At 35.7% G+C, this 17,801-nt stretch overlaps 2 protein-coding genes across 2 annotated transcripts in view; one reads left to right on the forward strand and one right to left on the reverse strand.

The window, feature by feature from the left end:
• The window catches only part of LOC108971646 (protein encore), a 62,698-nt gene that overhangs the window by 43,190 nt on the left and 1,707 nt on the right, over positions 1 to 17,801 (reverse strand). Inside the window, exons 2-3 of the mRNA XM_018937853.1 lie at positions 13,132 to 13,551; positions 12,885 to 13,063 (exon numbers count right to left, since the gene is read on the reverse strand). The gene's annotated coding sequence lies outside the window, so the exon portion shown is untranslated. The remainder of the gene's footprint in view (positions 1 to 12,884; positions 13,064 to 13,131; positions 13,552 to 17,801) is intronic.
• On the forward strand, positions 6,895 to 11,876 carry LOC108971645. Its single transcript, XM_018937852.1, has 2 exons — positions 6,895 to 7,150; positions 11,091 to 11,876. Exon 2 carries the CDS (start codon positions 11,130 to 11,132, stop codon positions 11,736 to 11,738), a length of 609 nt encoding a protein of 202 aa, XP_018793397.1. The 5' UTR covers positions 6,895 to 7,150; positions 11,091 to 11,129; the 3' UTR covers positions 11,739 to 11,876.

Below are 17,801 nucleotides of genomic sequence, written 5' to 3' on the forward strand. Positions count from 1 at the left end.
AATAACATGTGTCTCCGTGAATTAGCAAAGCAGAAGTGGAATAAAGATTATCACAATAAAAATGTGTTTCGTATTTTAATGCTTGCATCCCGTTAAGTGTACCGTTATTGTACCCCGTCATTTAGATGTGATTTAAAACAGTTATGCAGCTGAACACATTGTTTATATTAGCACTCCTATTATTTTGTGGACAACTGTACATACATATAATATATTACAACAAAGAGCGCGACAATGGTCGTGAATTTTGGTCAGTGCTATGACACGAGCACTAACGACGTACACTTACACGAACATTATTTTCCTCGTCGTGTGTATGTGTGAGTATCTGCAATTGTATGGCAGCATCCTTTGTCGTTTATCATTCAATCATGCATATTTGTCATTCGCTTTTAACTACTTGTACTCTACTAAGCGTTTTGTGGCACTCGGCAGTTTATATTGACTTTGCTTGGCGCTCAATGCTTTATCAAAGAGTAGAACTCAATAGAAAATTCTAAGAATTGATGTCAGTAATTTCACTCTGATTTGCTTTGGATTTGGAATGCTTACTCTGTGGGCAAAAAATAGTACGACTTTTTAATTTAAATTTCGCGTGAAACCCCATTCGTCGAAATGTTTTTCGGCGTTTTTTGAGATGAGCGAAATTATTCAATAATTCCAGTTCGATTACGTTCATAATGTTGGAAAAAGATTTTGGGTGATAATTGTTTGTCGTAAGCAAGTCCTTTTCATTGATACAAATTATTCAAAGAATTGGTTGAGATCGACGATTGGCAGTCAGATCTTAATGGCATCGTTGGAATATCGAAAGGATCAGTGAAAATCATTTTGAAAGATCAGTTGGGCTTAGGAAAAATGAAAACACGATTGGTTGCAAAATGCTTTTTAACTATCAGGATGTCATGAAATGTATTATTACTGACGATGAAACTGGAGATAGACTCCAGTTCTTCTTTCGATCTTTACGATGAAGGTTAGCCGACTGGAGATAGACTCCAGTTCTTCTTTCGATCTTTACGACGAAGGTTAGCCGAAGCCGAAAAAACCACGTCGAGCACAATTCATGCCCTTGGTTTTCTTTAAGCAATTCTAACTTATTTCAAATTATGTTTAATAAAATTAAGTGTTTGTATTCAGGACCACTGCAGCTTTTTTCTTTGCTCACAAAGAGTGACCTTTTTCACAGATAGATTGAAGCGTAAACGGCAAATGGGAGGAAAAGTCTTTGGTCGGTAGCTCTCCATCAATTCTAGCTTCAGGTTACCAGACCACTGTTGTGCCTTCACGCTGAGGTGGCCCTTCAAAGTGTACTGCTATGAATTGGGTGTATGTCCTCTTTCTCAATGATGGATATATGGACCTTCCGAGTTTTGGGCAACTGAAACTACCGAAATTCGTGCGGCTGTGAGATTTTTCAGATCTGGAATGAAGCGTAAGTGGTAAGAGGTGAATTACTTCCTCTTAGGAAAGCTCATGTAGTCGAAAGTGCAGATCTTCTAACTTGACAATGTCCCGTAGGCTTATCGAATACATTTTTTCAAAGCACTTTCATCTCTCCTGCCCAGTTTTAGTCTTATTGAGCTTAAAATTTTTCGCTAGACAAATCTTTGGCGAACCTAGTGAGTGGTGATCCATATTTAGAAGTTTGGACGGACGAATAAATGCCAATGACAACTCACTCTACTGTGTGTAGTTTTAGACCTGGCAAATCCACCATAGACCAGATTTTCATAATACGTCATGCCCTGGAAAAGAACCTTGACAGACAGATAGACACCCATCAATTTTTCGTCGACTTCAAAGCCGATTCGACAAATATGTTATCCATGCAAAACTCTCACGGTTATGCAGAATGACGTCAAATTTGTGAAGGACATCTAAGAGACTTTCGATACCTGACGAGGTTATAGGCAAAGTAATTCCCTTACGTGATTTTTTTCAATATAACGTTTCTCAGAGTGCCAGAGATCGCAGCATCTAATGAAATAACAGGTTTCCGGTGAAAAATACGACCAACCTGATATCTCAAGGCAGCCAACGTCAGGCAGACAACGAGAGAAAAATTTATACATATATATAATTAAAGCAGTAGAGTTACGAGGTTTGTTGGTAACAGATTACGGAAGACAATTCCTGAATTACCCGAACAAATTCGAATACATAATAACACAAGTGTGTGTAAGGGCAATGGGAAATGTGAATAAACTCGCGCATTCTCAGCACATAAAAAGCAAAAACGCCATAACTTAAATGCCTCATAATAAATCCCTTATTCTTATATAATGATGATGTTGTTTTATTATTCAATTAAAGCGATGTCAACAAAATTTTTTAATTAATTCGTTTAAACGCGATGCAAAGGAGACAACAAAAGAGCCAACGATACAGGCGACTGTGAAGGAGTGCGAAAGCGACTAAGGCCAAAGGATAACGCTTGAGGGATACACGAGAAAATGGAGCAAAACCAGCATGGGTGCTGCTACAGCAATGACAATGTAACTGTAAGTACAAGTAAGTAGTATCCTTTTAAGGGCGAGGCGCTGCTGCTGACTGGCTGCCGGCTGCTGGCTGCCGAGTGTTGCGAGAAAAGCTCGGATTTAAGCAATTTGCGTGTGTGTGTCTGTGAGTATGCTGCTGATGGTTACATGTTGCGCTGCAGCTCCACAGCTGGACGGGAGTTGCGCGTCTGTATGCGTCAGTATGTATGTAAGCGTGAGTTTGGGGATGTGCCCTTGTCTGGTGCTTTGTGATGCATTACACGTAATTGCGATAATGGGCGAGGAAAGTGTAATTGTGCCGCCGCAAATGCAATGAAATACGACTTGGCGGTTGGGATACAGTGCAGTGGAGTAGTAGAGCGTTGCCAGCGTAACGGTGAACGGAGTGCAAGTGCATAAATGTGCGAGATAGTAAAAATCATGAGTGAGTGATGGAGTTTTCTATATATTTTATGTGATATTTTCAGTTTTCCTGAACTGACAAAATTCTTTTTATATTTTAAAAATTTTATATTTTTATATACACACATACATATGTGTGGGTTTAATTACAGCCCTGGCAGCCGACAAGCGCTTGTGTATGTATATCCATAAGCTTCTATGTACTAAGCCGATTTACATACCAATGTGTACAGTTGGATGTTGGCATATACACATGCTCCAATTAAACTATTTACGTAACTAGCCCACATGACTTGACAGCAGTGCATTTGGCACACACACACAACAAAAAGAAACAACTATGGATGTGATGTGCGGAACACAATGCTCGCGACAGACTGCAGCAGCACGACAGTGAGCTGAAAATGGCGTTGTGAATTCTTCCACATGAACAGTTGTGAGAGGGCAGCAACATAACAATGGCCGGCATGTACACAAAACAACGCAGTTGCCATACTAATACCTTACACTTCAATGAAATTTTCATATTTTATTAAAAGTGAAATGTTTTATGCAAAAAATAAGTAAATACGTAAATTTATTTGTTTTAAATTATCAATTGTTATTATAAATGATGTAACAGAGCTATTTTATGCTTTCATTTGTAAAATAACGTCAGGTTTGTTAGAGCTTTGAGTAATTTTACATTTTGCATATTAGTGGCATCACCACTCTACCTCATCTCTCTATCTTCCATCTTCAACTGGCAAATATAGGATTAAATTGAAGTTAGCGAGAGCGACAACTGTCGGCCTGCAGTCGTGTAGTCGTGCAGCTGTCAAAATAACTGTGTCCATGAGAACGTGTGTATTTTAATATTTGACAGATGTCGTTTTGATGTCGTCTGTCGCTAGCATTGTATTCAACACATGAGTCTGAAATAAGCTGTGCGCGTTTAGGCCGATAGCGGGTGAGTGGGAAGAACGCGCGATTACGGTAGCGTGCAGGTAAGTAGTACTGTTTGAAACATTTATTTTTTTAGAGTAGCAAAACAAATGAGGACAGTTCATAAAAGCTTGAAAAAACTTTTTGTTTCAAATACTTTTTTATATTCAACTAAAATCTGCCGGTTATTAAAGAAAATTCAATGTTAAAGAAGTCGTTTCTAATTTCTAAGTGAGTGTTAAATTATTACTTCATTTTTAACGTCTCTTTGGCAGGAGGCTCATTAAAGCATGAAAATTAAGTAGTTGTCAAATAAATGTACCGAATATAGTATATTGTAGATGTATTCCATATTTATATCTAACATTATCTACAAAAATTACGTCGAAAGTCTTCACAAAAAATTCCGGATACATTCGAAAAGAAAATAATAAAATTTCGAATTATTTTAAGAATTTATATTTTTCCATAAAATGAAAAATCTTGGTATTTTAGATTTACAAAAGAACACTCATATATTAAAATTTCAAACTATAATTCCGACGCTAACTGATCTGAATTATGCTAGTCATGTGGCTACAACCCAGAACTTATTTTCGAAACAGAAATATCGATGATATAATATTGATACCCATAATACCGAACTTCAAAACCTCAATAAAATGCAGTTGAGTTAGTAGGAACAGTCACAATGAACGGTCAATGCAGAGCTAGTTTTGTGGGTATGTCTTTTAAAATGGAAGGTATCTTCGAAGTATGAATGGAATGCTAAATAGTTGGTAAAATATATAAAATATATTGCAATAAATTAAAAAACCATAATATTTTGAGTAATCAAATGCACATTCAGTAGCAAATTTTTTCACCATAACTGTAAAAACTCAAACCTCTAAGGATATAATAGTCATGTTCACGAGTTTATCATGTGTGTATATGTACGTATGCATGTACAGCATGTGAGTTTTAATTGAAGTAAGATTACATCAAATCAATAACAGCCGCCACCATCAGCAGTAATGCGAGTAAAATTGATGGAGAACCCGTTTTGACTGAAAGCCTTGCACACAATCATAAAGTATACATACATACATATGTATACGTACAAATAATCTTTACAGTTATTCAGAAAAAGTTGTAAATTTGAGTTAAAGTTCTGATAATGTAAGGATATTTTATAATTAAAAACGATATTATAAATACAGTAGATTTCCGAAATGTATGGAGAAGCAAGAAGTAAAAAAATAATTTTTCTGAAAAATTTAAAAACAAGCGGGATTAAATGTTACCTACGGTTGCACTGAAGCTATACAAAATTCAAAATAGTATTTACAAGAACGTCGATCGGTCAGTTTATATGGCAACTATATGCATCGAGAGACTATGTGAACAATTTCTTCGGAGATTGCATCATTGCGTTAAACAATAAAGCCTATCGAATTTGGTGAAGATATCTCATCAAATGAAATAGTTTTCCATACAAGCACTTGATTCCGATCGTTCAGTTCGTATGGCAGCTATATGCTATAGTGGCCCGATATCGCCGGCTTCGAGAACTAAGCAGCTTCTTGCGGAGGGAAAGGGACGTGTGAAAAAGAACGATATCTCAAAATCTGAGGGAATAGGTCGATTGTATACAAAAGACGGACAGAACGACGAATATGGCTAAGTTGAGTATATATTTTAAGGGGTCTCCGACGTTTCCTTCTAAGTGTTACGAACTTCGTGGTAAACTTATTTACCCTGTTTAGGATATAATAAGAATTTTATTCATACGACCATGTTGTTTAGTTGAGAAGATTAGGCCAAAAATCATCAAAACTCATCTTTTTTTAATATAGAAATGTGTTCGTGCGTTTAGTACTTCCAATACCCATTTAGATTAATATTTTTAAGACTAAATTGTGAGAAAATTTACACAGAGCACAATGATGTAATTTACGGCAGCAACTACGTGAAATATTTTTCACAGTCATGTCATCTGAAATTTCGGCAGAAAAATAAAATATTGCATTTGCAATTGATTAACCCATCATATGCAAAAATGTATGTGTTTGTGTGCATGTGTCGTAGATTCACTCAAAAAACTGACATGGCACACGTTTTCGCAAAACTATGCCAGAGCAAAGTGAATGGGATTGGATTTTCGTGTTTTCCTAAACACACACACTCACACCGACAAAACCGCCTGAGTAGACTCATCATATTTGAAATTACAAATTGCATGCGCCAATGTGCTTGCAACCGCAGCAACAGCGGCAGCAGCAGCAGTTACACAGCAGCCAAATTTTATATGATTTTGCTCTCGAAAATGGCTTATCAATTCCGCTTTGCTTGCGCCCGCCAGCGCTGCGCCCTGCATGAAGCACACAATAAAGCTTCGGAGAGCACAAAGCAAAAGTAATATTCGATGACGTCGCCGAACGTGAATGTGTGTGTGCTCATCTACGGTCGATCGCTTGTAAAAAGAAATTCTCGAAATAGCGGCGCGCACAAAAACCACAAATGATTTGAAAAAATTCGAAATATTTACAAAATAACCACTCACTTTGAAATAATTTTTCGAATTTAATTTATATTTTTTATTGTATTTCATCTTTTTTCTCTTCAAGATTTTCTATTTTCTTAATTTTCCGCGCTGCCGCAGCAACTTGCCGCTCTTTGTGGGCACTAAATACATGCACACATACGTACACTCGTATAACTGTGTGTGCGTTCCACGGCGTGTCAGGCGAGCGAAAGAATAGGCAGCAGAAGCCAAAATGGCAATAAAACTGAGCCACTTGATCAAATAGAATGAAACAATTTTTACTTTTAGTGTAAACAAGTCGACATTTTGTACATGCGTGTGGGTGTTTATGTACGTATCAGTGTATGAGTGTATGTGTGCGGATGCATATGTTTGTTTGCATCATTCTTGTTGTACAGCATTGTGATTTTGTGAATTGCTTAGCTTTTGCCCAATGCAATCACCGTTGCCAACGCGCCCGTTGCTTGGTGGCATCGTCGCCTTTCTTGTGCTTACATATGTACATGTGTATGTAGCCAAGCGCTGTGGCTTGTTGTTGGCTTTGTTGGATTTTAGTATTTGGCCACACGCCAAAAGTAATGCAAACCGAAGTAAACTTATCGCACAATCGCAACTATATTTCCCCGGGCCGAGAGCGCTGAGACGGAACGCTCCCCATATCAACAGCGGCCGCAACCCTAACAGCAACTACCTAAATTAATATAATATACAATATTATACGAATCGGGTAACATTTAGTAATCCAAGTAGTGTGTATCCATCAGCAGCCAGCATCCATATGACCAGGCGTAAATAGGTGAGTGGATAAGTGGTGTGCACGCGAATTGTCAACATACTGTAAATTAAGTGGCGGAATAGCACCTGCAGGGCATGGGCAGAATTTCAAATACTGAAAGGAAAACAGAGGAAACGTCGGAGACCGTATAACGTATGTATATATATAAATGCTCAGCGTAACGAGCTGAGTCAATTTAGCCATGCCCGTCCGTCAGTATATCTGTACATCAGCGAACTAGTCCTTCAGTTTTTGAGAGATCGATCTGCTTGTATAGAAGACTTTTTCATTCGACGACACCCACACTGTTTTATTTATTTCATTGAATAAAAAAATTCAAACATATGGCAAGATTCCTCAATAAATATTTCTAACGAACTTTTTAGATTTAATTTTTCGAAGTATCACATCGAGGACAATAAAGGCGATCAACACGAAATTTTGTTTCATAACAAATTTTCGTTGCAGTTTATTTATTTGACTGACCAAGATCAATACGTTTTACTCTAAAACCCAATTTAGGGATATATTCAACTTTTCTTCTGCTTAAGAATGCTCCGATTCGCGCGGAATATAGAGGGTTTTTCTTTAGGGCACTAGAAAAGTACACAAATAGGGCTCTTTTGACTTTTCTCTTCAGTATGGTTTGCCATTTTATCATGGAAGGATATACGAGCCAACAACGAGTCGAAATTATAAAAATTTTCTACCGAAATACGGAATCAGTGGCCTCAACCTTAGAGCTGGTTTTTCAATAAGAGTACTACAAAAACAAAACCCGGTTTAGGACATCAATGAAATTCTTTTTTTCCCCTGTGAATGTACATTCGACGCCATTATGTATGGAACATAGACATCCAAACTTTTATAGAGCTTTCATTGAGAAACACTTTACACATACAAATTTATTTTATCGCCTTCAAAGCATCCATCCATTTGAAGCGATGCACATGTTCCAACGCTTCTTCCAATCGTCAAAACATTTTTTATAGGCTCTTATAGGGATGGCCTTCAGCTCTCGCGTCGAATTTGTTTTATTTTCTTCAATTAACTTTAAACGGTTTGCCCGAAGCGGTTCTTTGAGTTACAAGAATAATTAGCCAGAAGTCACATGGAGCTAAATCAGGTGAATACGGGTTTGCTCAATGATGTTTATTGAGTTTTTGGTTAAAATTTAACACAAATACGTGAAAAAAATTGTGTGAAATTCAGCAAACAAGAAGACATTTATTCCCCAGAAAGGCAAGGATGACAAAGGAACTATTTTCAGCCTATTCAAAACAGCCGATGTGCTTAATTTCCCTACGGGGATGCAAGTTCGCAAGCGAGTAGCGCCTAAGCTCAAGCGAGAAGTGAATATCTCGTATAGTGAAATTGGAAGCAGGTTAGCGTAAAAATAGCCACGCAAAATGTGAACACACAAAACGGCGTTAGGACAATAGCCAAATGAAAATGGGTGAAGAATGTGCTAATAATGCGAAATTGTTGGGTAAATGAGGAAAATAAACAGGGGAAATAAATTGAATCGAACCAGTCAAAATAATAGAGAGATTTGAGCGAAGTTCCCTCAAGGCAGCCTTTGCAAATTTACAAGTAGACCCACAGACACACATATATTCACATACGATAAAGATCATTGAAATTGCCAGGTTACTTAGTCAGCGAAAGCGTCGCAACGAGATGGATTTGCGACACAGGTGAGCGTGACAGCTAATCAAAGCGTTCTGTTGGTGCCTAGTAAGAGAATGTCATCAGATGGTCACGCTACTAACACCAGACACAGTGATGGTCAAACGATTGCCTCACTTTCTGTCCCATACCATTAATTATACACGGTTGTGTGCATGAATTCATAATAAACAAATTATGAATCATATAATGGCAGGAAATATTTATTTTTCTTAATTAATTGCCTAGCAAAGAAGATGCTTCAAAACTTACTCACTGCTAAGGGCACATGTGCGTATGATGAACATTACAAGTACGCATGTACTCAACATTGCCGCCTGAGGTCTTATCGAGGAGCAGAGTTATTGCTCGTAAAGAGCGTATTTTTGACTTTCGAGGGTCTGGGTAGGTGTCGTCTTCAAATGAATTATAAAGAAGAACAGAACAAAATTTTTTATTTAAACTACATACCAGCATTTCAATATCTAGAGAACAAGTCTCTCAGTTTTTGATATATGGACCTGCAATTTCGCACTCGTTAATTTCTGCTCAAGAAGTTTCATATTATCCGAAACCGCCGATATTGGGCCACTATAGCTAGCATACAACTGACCGATCAAATTCATGATAAAAGTGAACAACTGAATTAGTGATGTGTTAGTGGATATAAAAGTGAAAAATTAATTTTATATCGAGAAAATATGTAATTAAAATAGTGGAATTTTCAACTTTAAACGCGAAACTTCCTGCGGTTATAACTATATATATATTCTTGATCTGGAGAATCTCCTCTATCCGACCATACCCATTTTATTTCGGAAATCCTGGGACGGTATACTAAAACCGACCCCCCTTTCGTGTGCGCCCCTGATTTTGGTTCTAATAATTCTATAAATTTTTCTCCTACACCGAATCAATACATTGAGGCGCTCTCGCGGTTTGTGTTTAGTATCGCGCCGGTTAATTTTGGCTCACCGTACCTAAATGAGAGAACCAAATGGAAAATTTTAAACACGCATGTATGCTTAAATTATCGAACTTTGTTTTAAAATAAATTTTATAAAAATCGGTTCACAAATTTTTCCACAAATTCACTTTAAAAAATGCTACTTTTTGCAAAATTCTAAATATATGCTAGTGTATTTTCATCTGTTGTGCATGGTACCAAACCAATTATGGATACATTTTCACGCACATATATTACTTATGAATTATAAAAACCACTAGTAATGTTTTTAATTACTTTTGATTGTTAATTTCTTTGTAAATCTTTAAATAAAATACACCTTTTTCTGCATTGAGTTCAATAATGCGGAAAACCAAAATGACTGCCTAATTTGAACTGTCAAATTACCGAGAAAGCACGAACAAAAGGGAATAAATTAAACCCACTTAGCAATAAATGTATGAAGTGAACGCGAAAAGGTGTTCAATACTAAAATACTGTAGATTGCGTAGTCGGTGTTGGATCGGCCAGGGTTATTTTTTTAAAGCGCGGCCGAAGGCCGCCAGTACAGAAAGGAGTTCTGCGCGAAGAACCCTGAACACCCCGGTGTTGGATCGACCAGGTTTTATTTTTTTAAAGCGCGGCCGAGGGCCGCTAGTACGGAAAGGAATGAAATGCTAAGATACTGTGGAGGAAAAGGTGTTCAATGCTAAAATACTGTGGATGGCGTAGCCGGTGTTGGACCGGCCAAGGTTATTTTTTTAAAGCGCGGCCGAAGGATAGATGCAATTATATACGTATATACATTGCACTGAAACATTTTGGCTTTCTTTATTTTGATTTCTTGTCCATACAAAAATGTTGGCTGGGTTGCATTGGTTTCAGTTTGTATGGAAAAATGAGCAAAAACACTGATTTTTGGTCATTTTCAAAGGCCTCCCTATAGGTCCATAGGGGATCTAGGGGGTCGAGGGGGGTTTATTAAAAAGTTCGATCCTTCCTCTTTCCAATAAGGGGTCGGGAGGGGGGATAGCCCGACCCTGTTTTTCTCCATAAACGATACTTAACCGGCGCGATACTAAACATTCCCCGCTCTCGCTACCCAGTTTACAAATATTTGATATAAAAGACTATACTTTTTCTCTTAAACTACTCAAACTTCTTCCTTAATATAATCTATTACAACACCCTCGACTTACGAGTCTATCGAATTATGTTTGACATACTATTTCCGCCTTTCTTGCCATAACTTTTCAGTTTCTGAAAATCAATTTTGGTATTCGTTTGAAAAAATAATTTCTCATTTTCAATTTTTTTTTTAATTTCTCGCGGAATTGATTTAAAAAGTACTATTTGGCAAAACCATAGCAAGAACAAACGAGCAACATGGTTGGCGTAATATGTTCGGCAATAGCACCGGTGGATGCTGCTTCCAGATTATCCTTTATAAAATCCAATAAAGCTTATAGTTCCTGTACACTAATCGGCAATTGGTACAATGACCGCATAAACAACGAAGTAAAGAAGTATAATCCAGTCAACACTTTGCCTAGCCCCACAGAAGCGACATCGACCGATCAGTCCAGTTATCAGGTACACTACGCACATCCAAATGAAATATCTCGCCCAGACGCACCCTCTTTCGAGCAGCAAAGAGCGCGCTATAAGATTAATGTGCACAAAGGCAAGGATAGTAGTGTGCTGATAATGGACTCTGAGAAATATTTATCCAATTACACAACGCTCAATGATATCAAGTACAGACTGCAGCCGCCGCAAGACAATTGGTCCAAGATCACAAATCGGCCGGGGAAGGGGCTGCGGAAAGAGAACTTGCTGCAAAGTTATGGCAATGAGACGAACTTCGGCTTGCGACATTGGTTAACGCAAATACGAAATCAAGCCAAATTGTATCGCTCGGATGACACGACTTATGCTGATGAATTTCGGCATCCAAAACAACCGAAAAGAAAGGACATGCGCTATTGCAAATGAACTGGGCCACAGTGTAGTATTAATCTATGGGCGTGGATTGTAAGTGTGAAAGTGCTAAAGTTATTGTTTACAACGCAAATTAATAAAAAATTACGTAAAAAATTATAAAAATCTACGAACAAAATTAAAACCACAAACAATTATAAAAATATTTAACAAATTCAAACAAATAAAAATTACAAAATTTATAAAAATCAACGAAAAATAACAATAAATTATCAAAAATTTGAATTTAAAAAAATTATAAAAAACACTAAATTGAAAATTCATATTGAAAACAAAAAAAAAAAAATTACAACATATTATAATAGCAACAATTTCATCTAAAGCAAGACTATTTAGGAAGTGTGGTTATAAGGCAAGAATATTTAATATATAAGTCAATAATGTGTAAAAGAAATAGCTTTGTCTGTAGAACGCTTTGTAGATTTGTACATTAACTGTTTCTGCTTTTTAAACTGAATAAATCTGCACTTTTTCTTTGAAATGTTTTGTTGTTGATTTATTTAATTTATTGACTATTGATAACCAGTGATTTTTTTACTATCGCAAAATGTTGCTGCAGAGTATAATAGTTTTGTTCACCTACAACTACATAGTTTGACAATAGGAGTGACATGATTTTGACAGCTCGAGCCGGCATTGTTTACGAATTTGAGTAAAATTTTGTCAGTGGGCTCAGTAAGGGTTGGAAGTTGTTCAAGATTATTACGCAAATTCAAGTTCTCTTGTGGCTAACGTAAGAGCTCTTCGCGAAGATTATTTTCTCAGATGAGGCAAACACCTCGACACGTCGTTCTTGTTGGTAGACTTTACTACCTAACATACCTAACTTAAGAAAAACTGGATATATCTTGACGAAACTTGGTACACATATTCCTTGGCACTCAACGGGGCCTGATGATTCTTTCATTCCCATCTGTTATCTCCCTTATCAATGATTCACGATGAGAAAATGCACATGAATGTGAAATTTTCATTTAACGGATTATACTTTAGAACTGAAAGTTGTTATAAAAAAGTAATGCTTTGTAATCCCGACTGATCCTCGCACGACTAAAGTACGTTCCGAAACATCTTGAATACTTTTCAGGTTCCATTTTGCCTGAATTTAATTATAACAGTAAAAATATATTATCGACTCACCAATATTATGGCCGCTTGAAGACGATAGTTGCTTTCTTGCTTGCGAATAATTTTCACTAAATAATTATGTTTGGTTTCGAGCATAAAACACCACTAATAGTAATTCACAAACAGCTCATTAATATTGCACAATAAACAAGCTTAAGTACGTGAAATGGAGGAATTCGCAGCGATTTCAGCTGAAAAGAGAGAAGAAGGCGCCAAAATAGTATTTAAATTTATATTTAAATAAAAAGGCTCTACTCACCTGAGCTATGCGGATGTTCCCGAGCCTCGCGCCACTGCGTCGCCTCCCTTAATGTCTTACTTTTCGGCAGCACGCGAACCCCGGCGTTGCAGGCGAGAGGCATAAGGCATTGGTGCAAATGATAGCATTGTCGTAATCCTCTTTTCTGGCGTAATACGCGAAGTTTGGAGCATATAATGCACGCAAAGCGAAGGTGACAAATTGGCGTGCGAAGTGGAAAACGCTTGTAAAGTCATTATTGAGTGTTTGACGCTAACTTTAAATATATATATTTACACATCCTTATATACAAATGCACATATGTAATTCATTTCTTGCATTCACTCCCTTCCCTTGCGATACCTTCGTACACGTTTCCGTTTAACACTTATACTCTACTCCCGTCTTTGACTAGATGCAATTTAACTTTTAGCGTGCACTCTGTAACGAAAAAAATAAATAATATATATTTTAGTGCTTTTTAATGGCTTTTCCAATTCATGGCATTTAGAAATGTTGTTGTTAGTATTGCATTAGCTGGCTGCACTGTGAAATGGACACTAAGCTTGTTGTCTTTACTCGTTATTGGAGCGCTGCTAACATTTCTGCTTTGCATTGCTTTTGTTTGCATATTTATGTGTGTCGTGTAGTAATATTAGTGCCTTTTAGCCTGCGATGTGTTTAGCCATTAATGGGTGCATTGACAAGGCGCGTGCAGCGCCTCTGAAGGTCGACGCGCAATCATCCATTCGCTCGCTCGCTCACTTTTGGTACTCACTCGGTACATATAGCAATGCATATAAAGAGCAAATATGCAAAGGCAGTTACCCAACGCGCTCCGCAGTAAATGCTTTTGCCTTTAAGTGATTCAGAAGCAAGTACCACGAAACATGAAATATTAAGTAGAAGTCTTCCGTAAGGATATACATATGTATGATGGAATGTAGCTGTAGTAACGGCTAATTAGCCGCTTCTTATGAAGTGCTATAAATTGTGTATCAATAATTTCAAAGATGGTTATTCACTGCTTATACTACTACTTTAGAAAGACGGTAGATTTATTTATCGATAAATTTACTGTCAGATTATGGACCTCTTTCGAAATGTGATGTGTCGGTTTTGAGTCTATTTAGGAGATCTTAGGAAATTATACAGACTTGTTTTAATTTAAGGTTTATCGGTTATTTAACCGGTTTTGAATTTTTGAAATTCCATTTAAGTGTTTATAGATTTGTATCGATAATTTAATGAAATATTGTTAATTTTATTGCTCCTGGTATTTTTGGAAATTTCAGGAATCTGTACGATTATATTTTATCCATAATTTAATTAATTTTGAGATTTCTTAGAATTCGATAAATGTGTTTAGCGATTTTTTTAATCCATTTAAAAGAAAGTTGCTGACTATTTTGTCTGATATTTTTCGAAATTCGAAAGATTTGTTTGGAAATTTTTTATCAGTAGCCGAAGGTGTAAATAAATAAATAAAATAAATAATAATAATAAATCTCTTTCATCATACCTATTTAAGGTTAAAATTTTACATAAAAAATTTAAAAACAAGAAGAAATATTGACGCCGGTTGTACAGAAGATAATAATCTTTGGCAAATTTCGTAATATCTCGCAAAATGAAAAACTTTTCTTACAAGCAGTTGATTCCGATCGTTCTGTTTGTATAGCAGCTATGTGCTATAGTGGACCGAAATCTGAGGCTCCTGCAAATGAGCAGCTTCTTGGTGAGAAGATCTCTCTAAAATTGATAGACTTGATCGCAGACAATACCGACAGATGTTCATTTGTATATACTATGTATATTTTATAATGTCTCCTCCTATTTCTTCTATGTATTACAAACTTCATGGAAAACTTAATATACCCTGATGGTGGCATAAACATTTTAATTTTTTATATTATGAAGTTGCAGAAGATGAAAAACTAAATTTAGTAGGATTGAAGATAAGGGTTGAGCACATTAATCGCTTACTCTTTTGTATGGAAATCAATTTGTTAGCAGTGTTTTTGATTTTACAAGTAAAACTCTAGAAGAGAGCGGAACGCAAGGATGGTAAACAGGGAATGGCGAATCGAAGGCAGTTATAGATATAAAATTTTTATGTTTTTTCATTCTCTCAGCGCTAACTGGGTAGCCAAGTTAACTTCCTATCAGTTTGTACCCAACAATGGCATTGACAAACGCCACCAACACCAACCAGTATTTCCCTCACCATGAATTCGTACAGTTTACTGCATTTACTCGTAATCATTCAAGTAGCAAGGTCTAACCAATGATGGTGGAAGACGTATACTAGTCCTTGCCTCTTCCACAAAGGATTCACTTTGCATATTGTCTACGCAAATATAAAACCATTGGTATTTAACGCCTGATGCGATAAAGGTTGGAAATATTTACGCTGGGACATGCCGATATATGGCTGCATGTGTAACGGTATTGCAGTATATGATATGTAGTTTTAATTACTTTGAACGGCATTAATTGTGAGGCGTGAAAATGCGTCTAGCAAGTGGCAAATATAGTACATACAGATGACAATTTTAATAGACTCGTACTTTTTGTGCTTCGTTTCCGATATGTTGAAGTGAAACACTTGTGAACATAAACCAATAATAATAAATGCCATGCCCTTAATATTCAATTTCGCTTTTTGGTATTTGTAAGTATTTAACATTGATTGACAGTTAATGGGACCTGCAAATGTTAAAAATTATTTCATTATTATTTTCGGTAATTTTTGTTTAAGTTATAATCCGTGACTTGTATATTATAATTTAACGTGAAGCAAAATTATATAAAAAGCTAAGTCATGACATGTGTGATACGTTTGTGTTTTCAAATGTTTCGTGTTCAATCAGTGTCGGTAAAAAATATACACATTTTCTTTGGAAATATTTGTTTGGTATTTCGGATTTGATTTCTTATTAAAATTTTTGGCGAACATTTTTTCACTAAATGTTAAGGGGTTGTATCAACTTATGAATTTCAAAAATATGTCTGGTAATGTTCGGAAATTATAAGAATTTTGAGAACAACTTGGATTTTTAATGTTTTCAAAAAAATACCTTTTTCGGAAAACGCCAAATATCACAATGTTGACTAATTCTTCGATCATTACTTGTATTCATTTATTGTATTGTTTGTTCTAGTTTAGACTTTGAGATAATTTTAAGCATAAAAAAACTTCCTCACTGCTAAACATCTTTTTCGGAGGTCTTCCAGGATATGGATTAAGGAAATCCCATATTTTTTAAAATGAGTCCGCGATTTTATAGGTACAAAAAGTTTGCACAAAAAAAAAAACTTTTTTTCTTTTAAATAGCAAATGGCTAAAACTCAGTAAAATAAGTGTTTCGCGAGTACTAAAAAATATGGGTACATTTATTTAAGAATATTTTTATTTTACACCCATAGAAATTATTTATTGTAAACTTAAAAAAAAAAAAAAAAAAACCGAAGAATAGTGTTAAATGAAAAGTTCGGTTTTTTGATATTATTACTGGAGAGCATGTGACGACTGTGTACATAGTACACTTCATTTTCATTTTCACTTTTGTTTTATTTTACCTATGTGGCTAAAAGGAGTACGACAGAAGTTTGGCTGGGTCATCGAATGATCTCACAATTAAAACTATGACTAACTTTAGGTATACAGTAGCGCGTAAATAATGAGAACTTTGAGATTTATTATAAACGATTTTTTGTCTCATGAATTGGTGTGATTTTTAGAAAATCAGTGCCCCAGCTTGGGGGTTAAAAGGGGTACGGATAGATTAAAAAAGAAAAAATATATGTATATATTGTATTTAAGTTAAAAAATTTAACTATATAAGGTACGTTTTAAATGATTTTTACACTTACACCAAATCGTTTCTAATCATGTATGTATGTTATATTACATTGTATAAAAATAATGTGTACCCAATATTTAGCTTTTGTTGAATTATTTTTGTTCGCACACTAACATTATATTTTAACAAATATAATCAGTTACCTTATCTATATATTTTACAAAAGAACTAAAAGGAATACAGAAAATAAATAATACCCTAATGGCAGGAAAAAAATAACACAATATTAGTTTTATTCGGAGATTTTCTCGAGCTTCTAACAATAACCCTGAACAGACCAATTTCGAGACGTCTTCAGTTCTTTCGCGTTTAATCTTCTTTATTCATGCATACCCATTTTAACCCCGAAATCGGCAGATGCTATTCTATATCCCCCTCCTGAAATGTAAGTATTTTTGTTATATTTTCATTTACTTGCTCATGCAATATGTAATTTTTTGTATATATCGTCACCTGGAATGCAAAATAACGTATCATCAAAAAATTCAAAATTGAGTGTCTTATTAATGACGCTCAATACTTCAAATTGCGTATGTTTAAACCAGTTTTAACCAATATAAAAATTTTATTTCACCCATGTTCCATTTTATATCGTGTTTCAGCACGATTTCGATAACTTTGGCGGAGGTATATAAAAATACTTTCGCTCTTAAAAAATAACCCAGGTCGAGCGAATACTCGGGGTGACTGAAGTACTTTCGCCTAGTACTCCTTTCTTTTTCCCAGAAAAATATACTGAGTTTTCGCTATAAAATGGTTAAAATGGTAATCTTTCTTGATTATCATGCACTCATATTGAAACAAAATTTGAGTTTTCGTTATAAA

The sequence above is a fragment of the Bactrocera latifrons genome, unplaced genomic scaffold (assembly GCF_001853355.1).
Source record: "Bactrocera latifrons isolate USDA-ARS-PBARC rearing strain unplaced genomic scaffold, ASM185335v1 scaffold_35, whole genome shotgun sequence".
NCBI lineage: Eukaryota > Metazoa > Arthropoda > Insecta > Diptera > Tephritidae > Bactrocera > Bactrocera latifrons.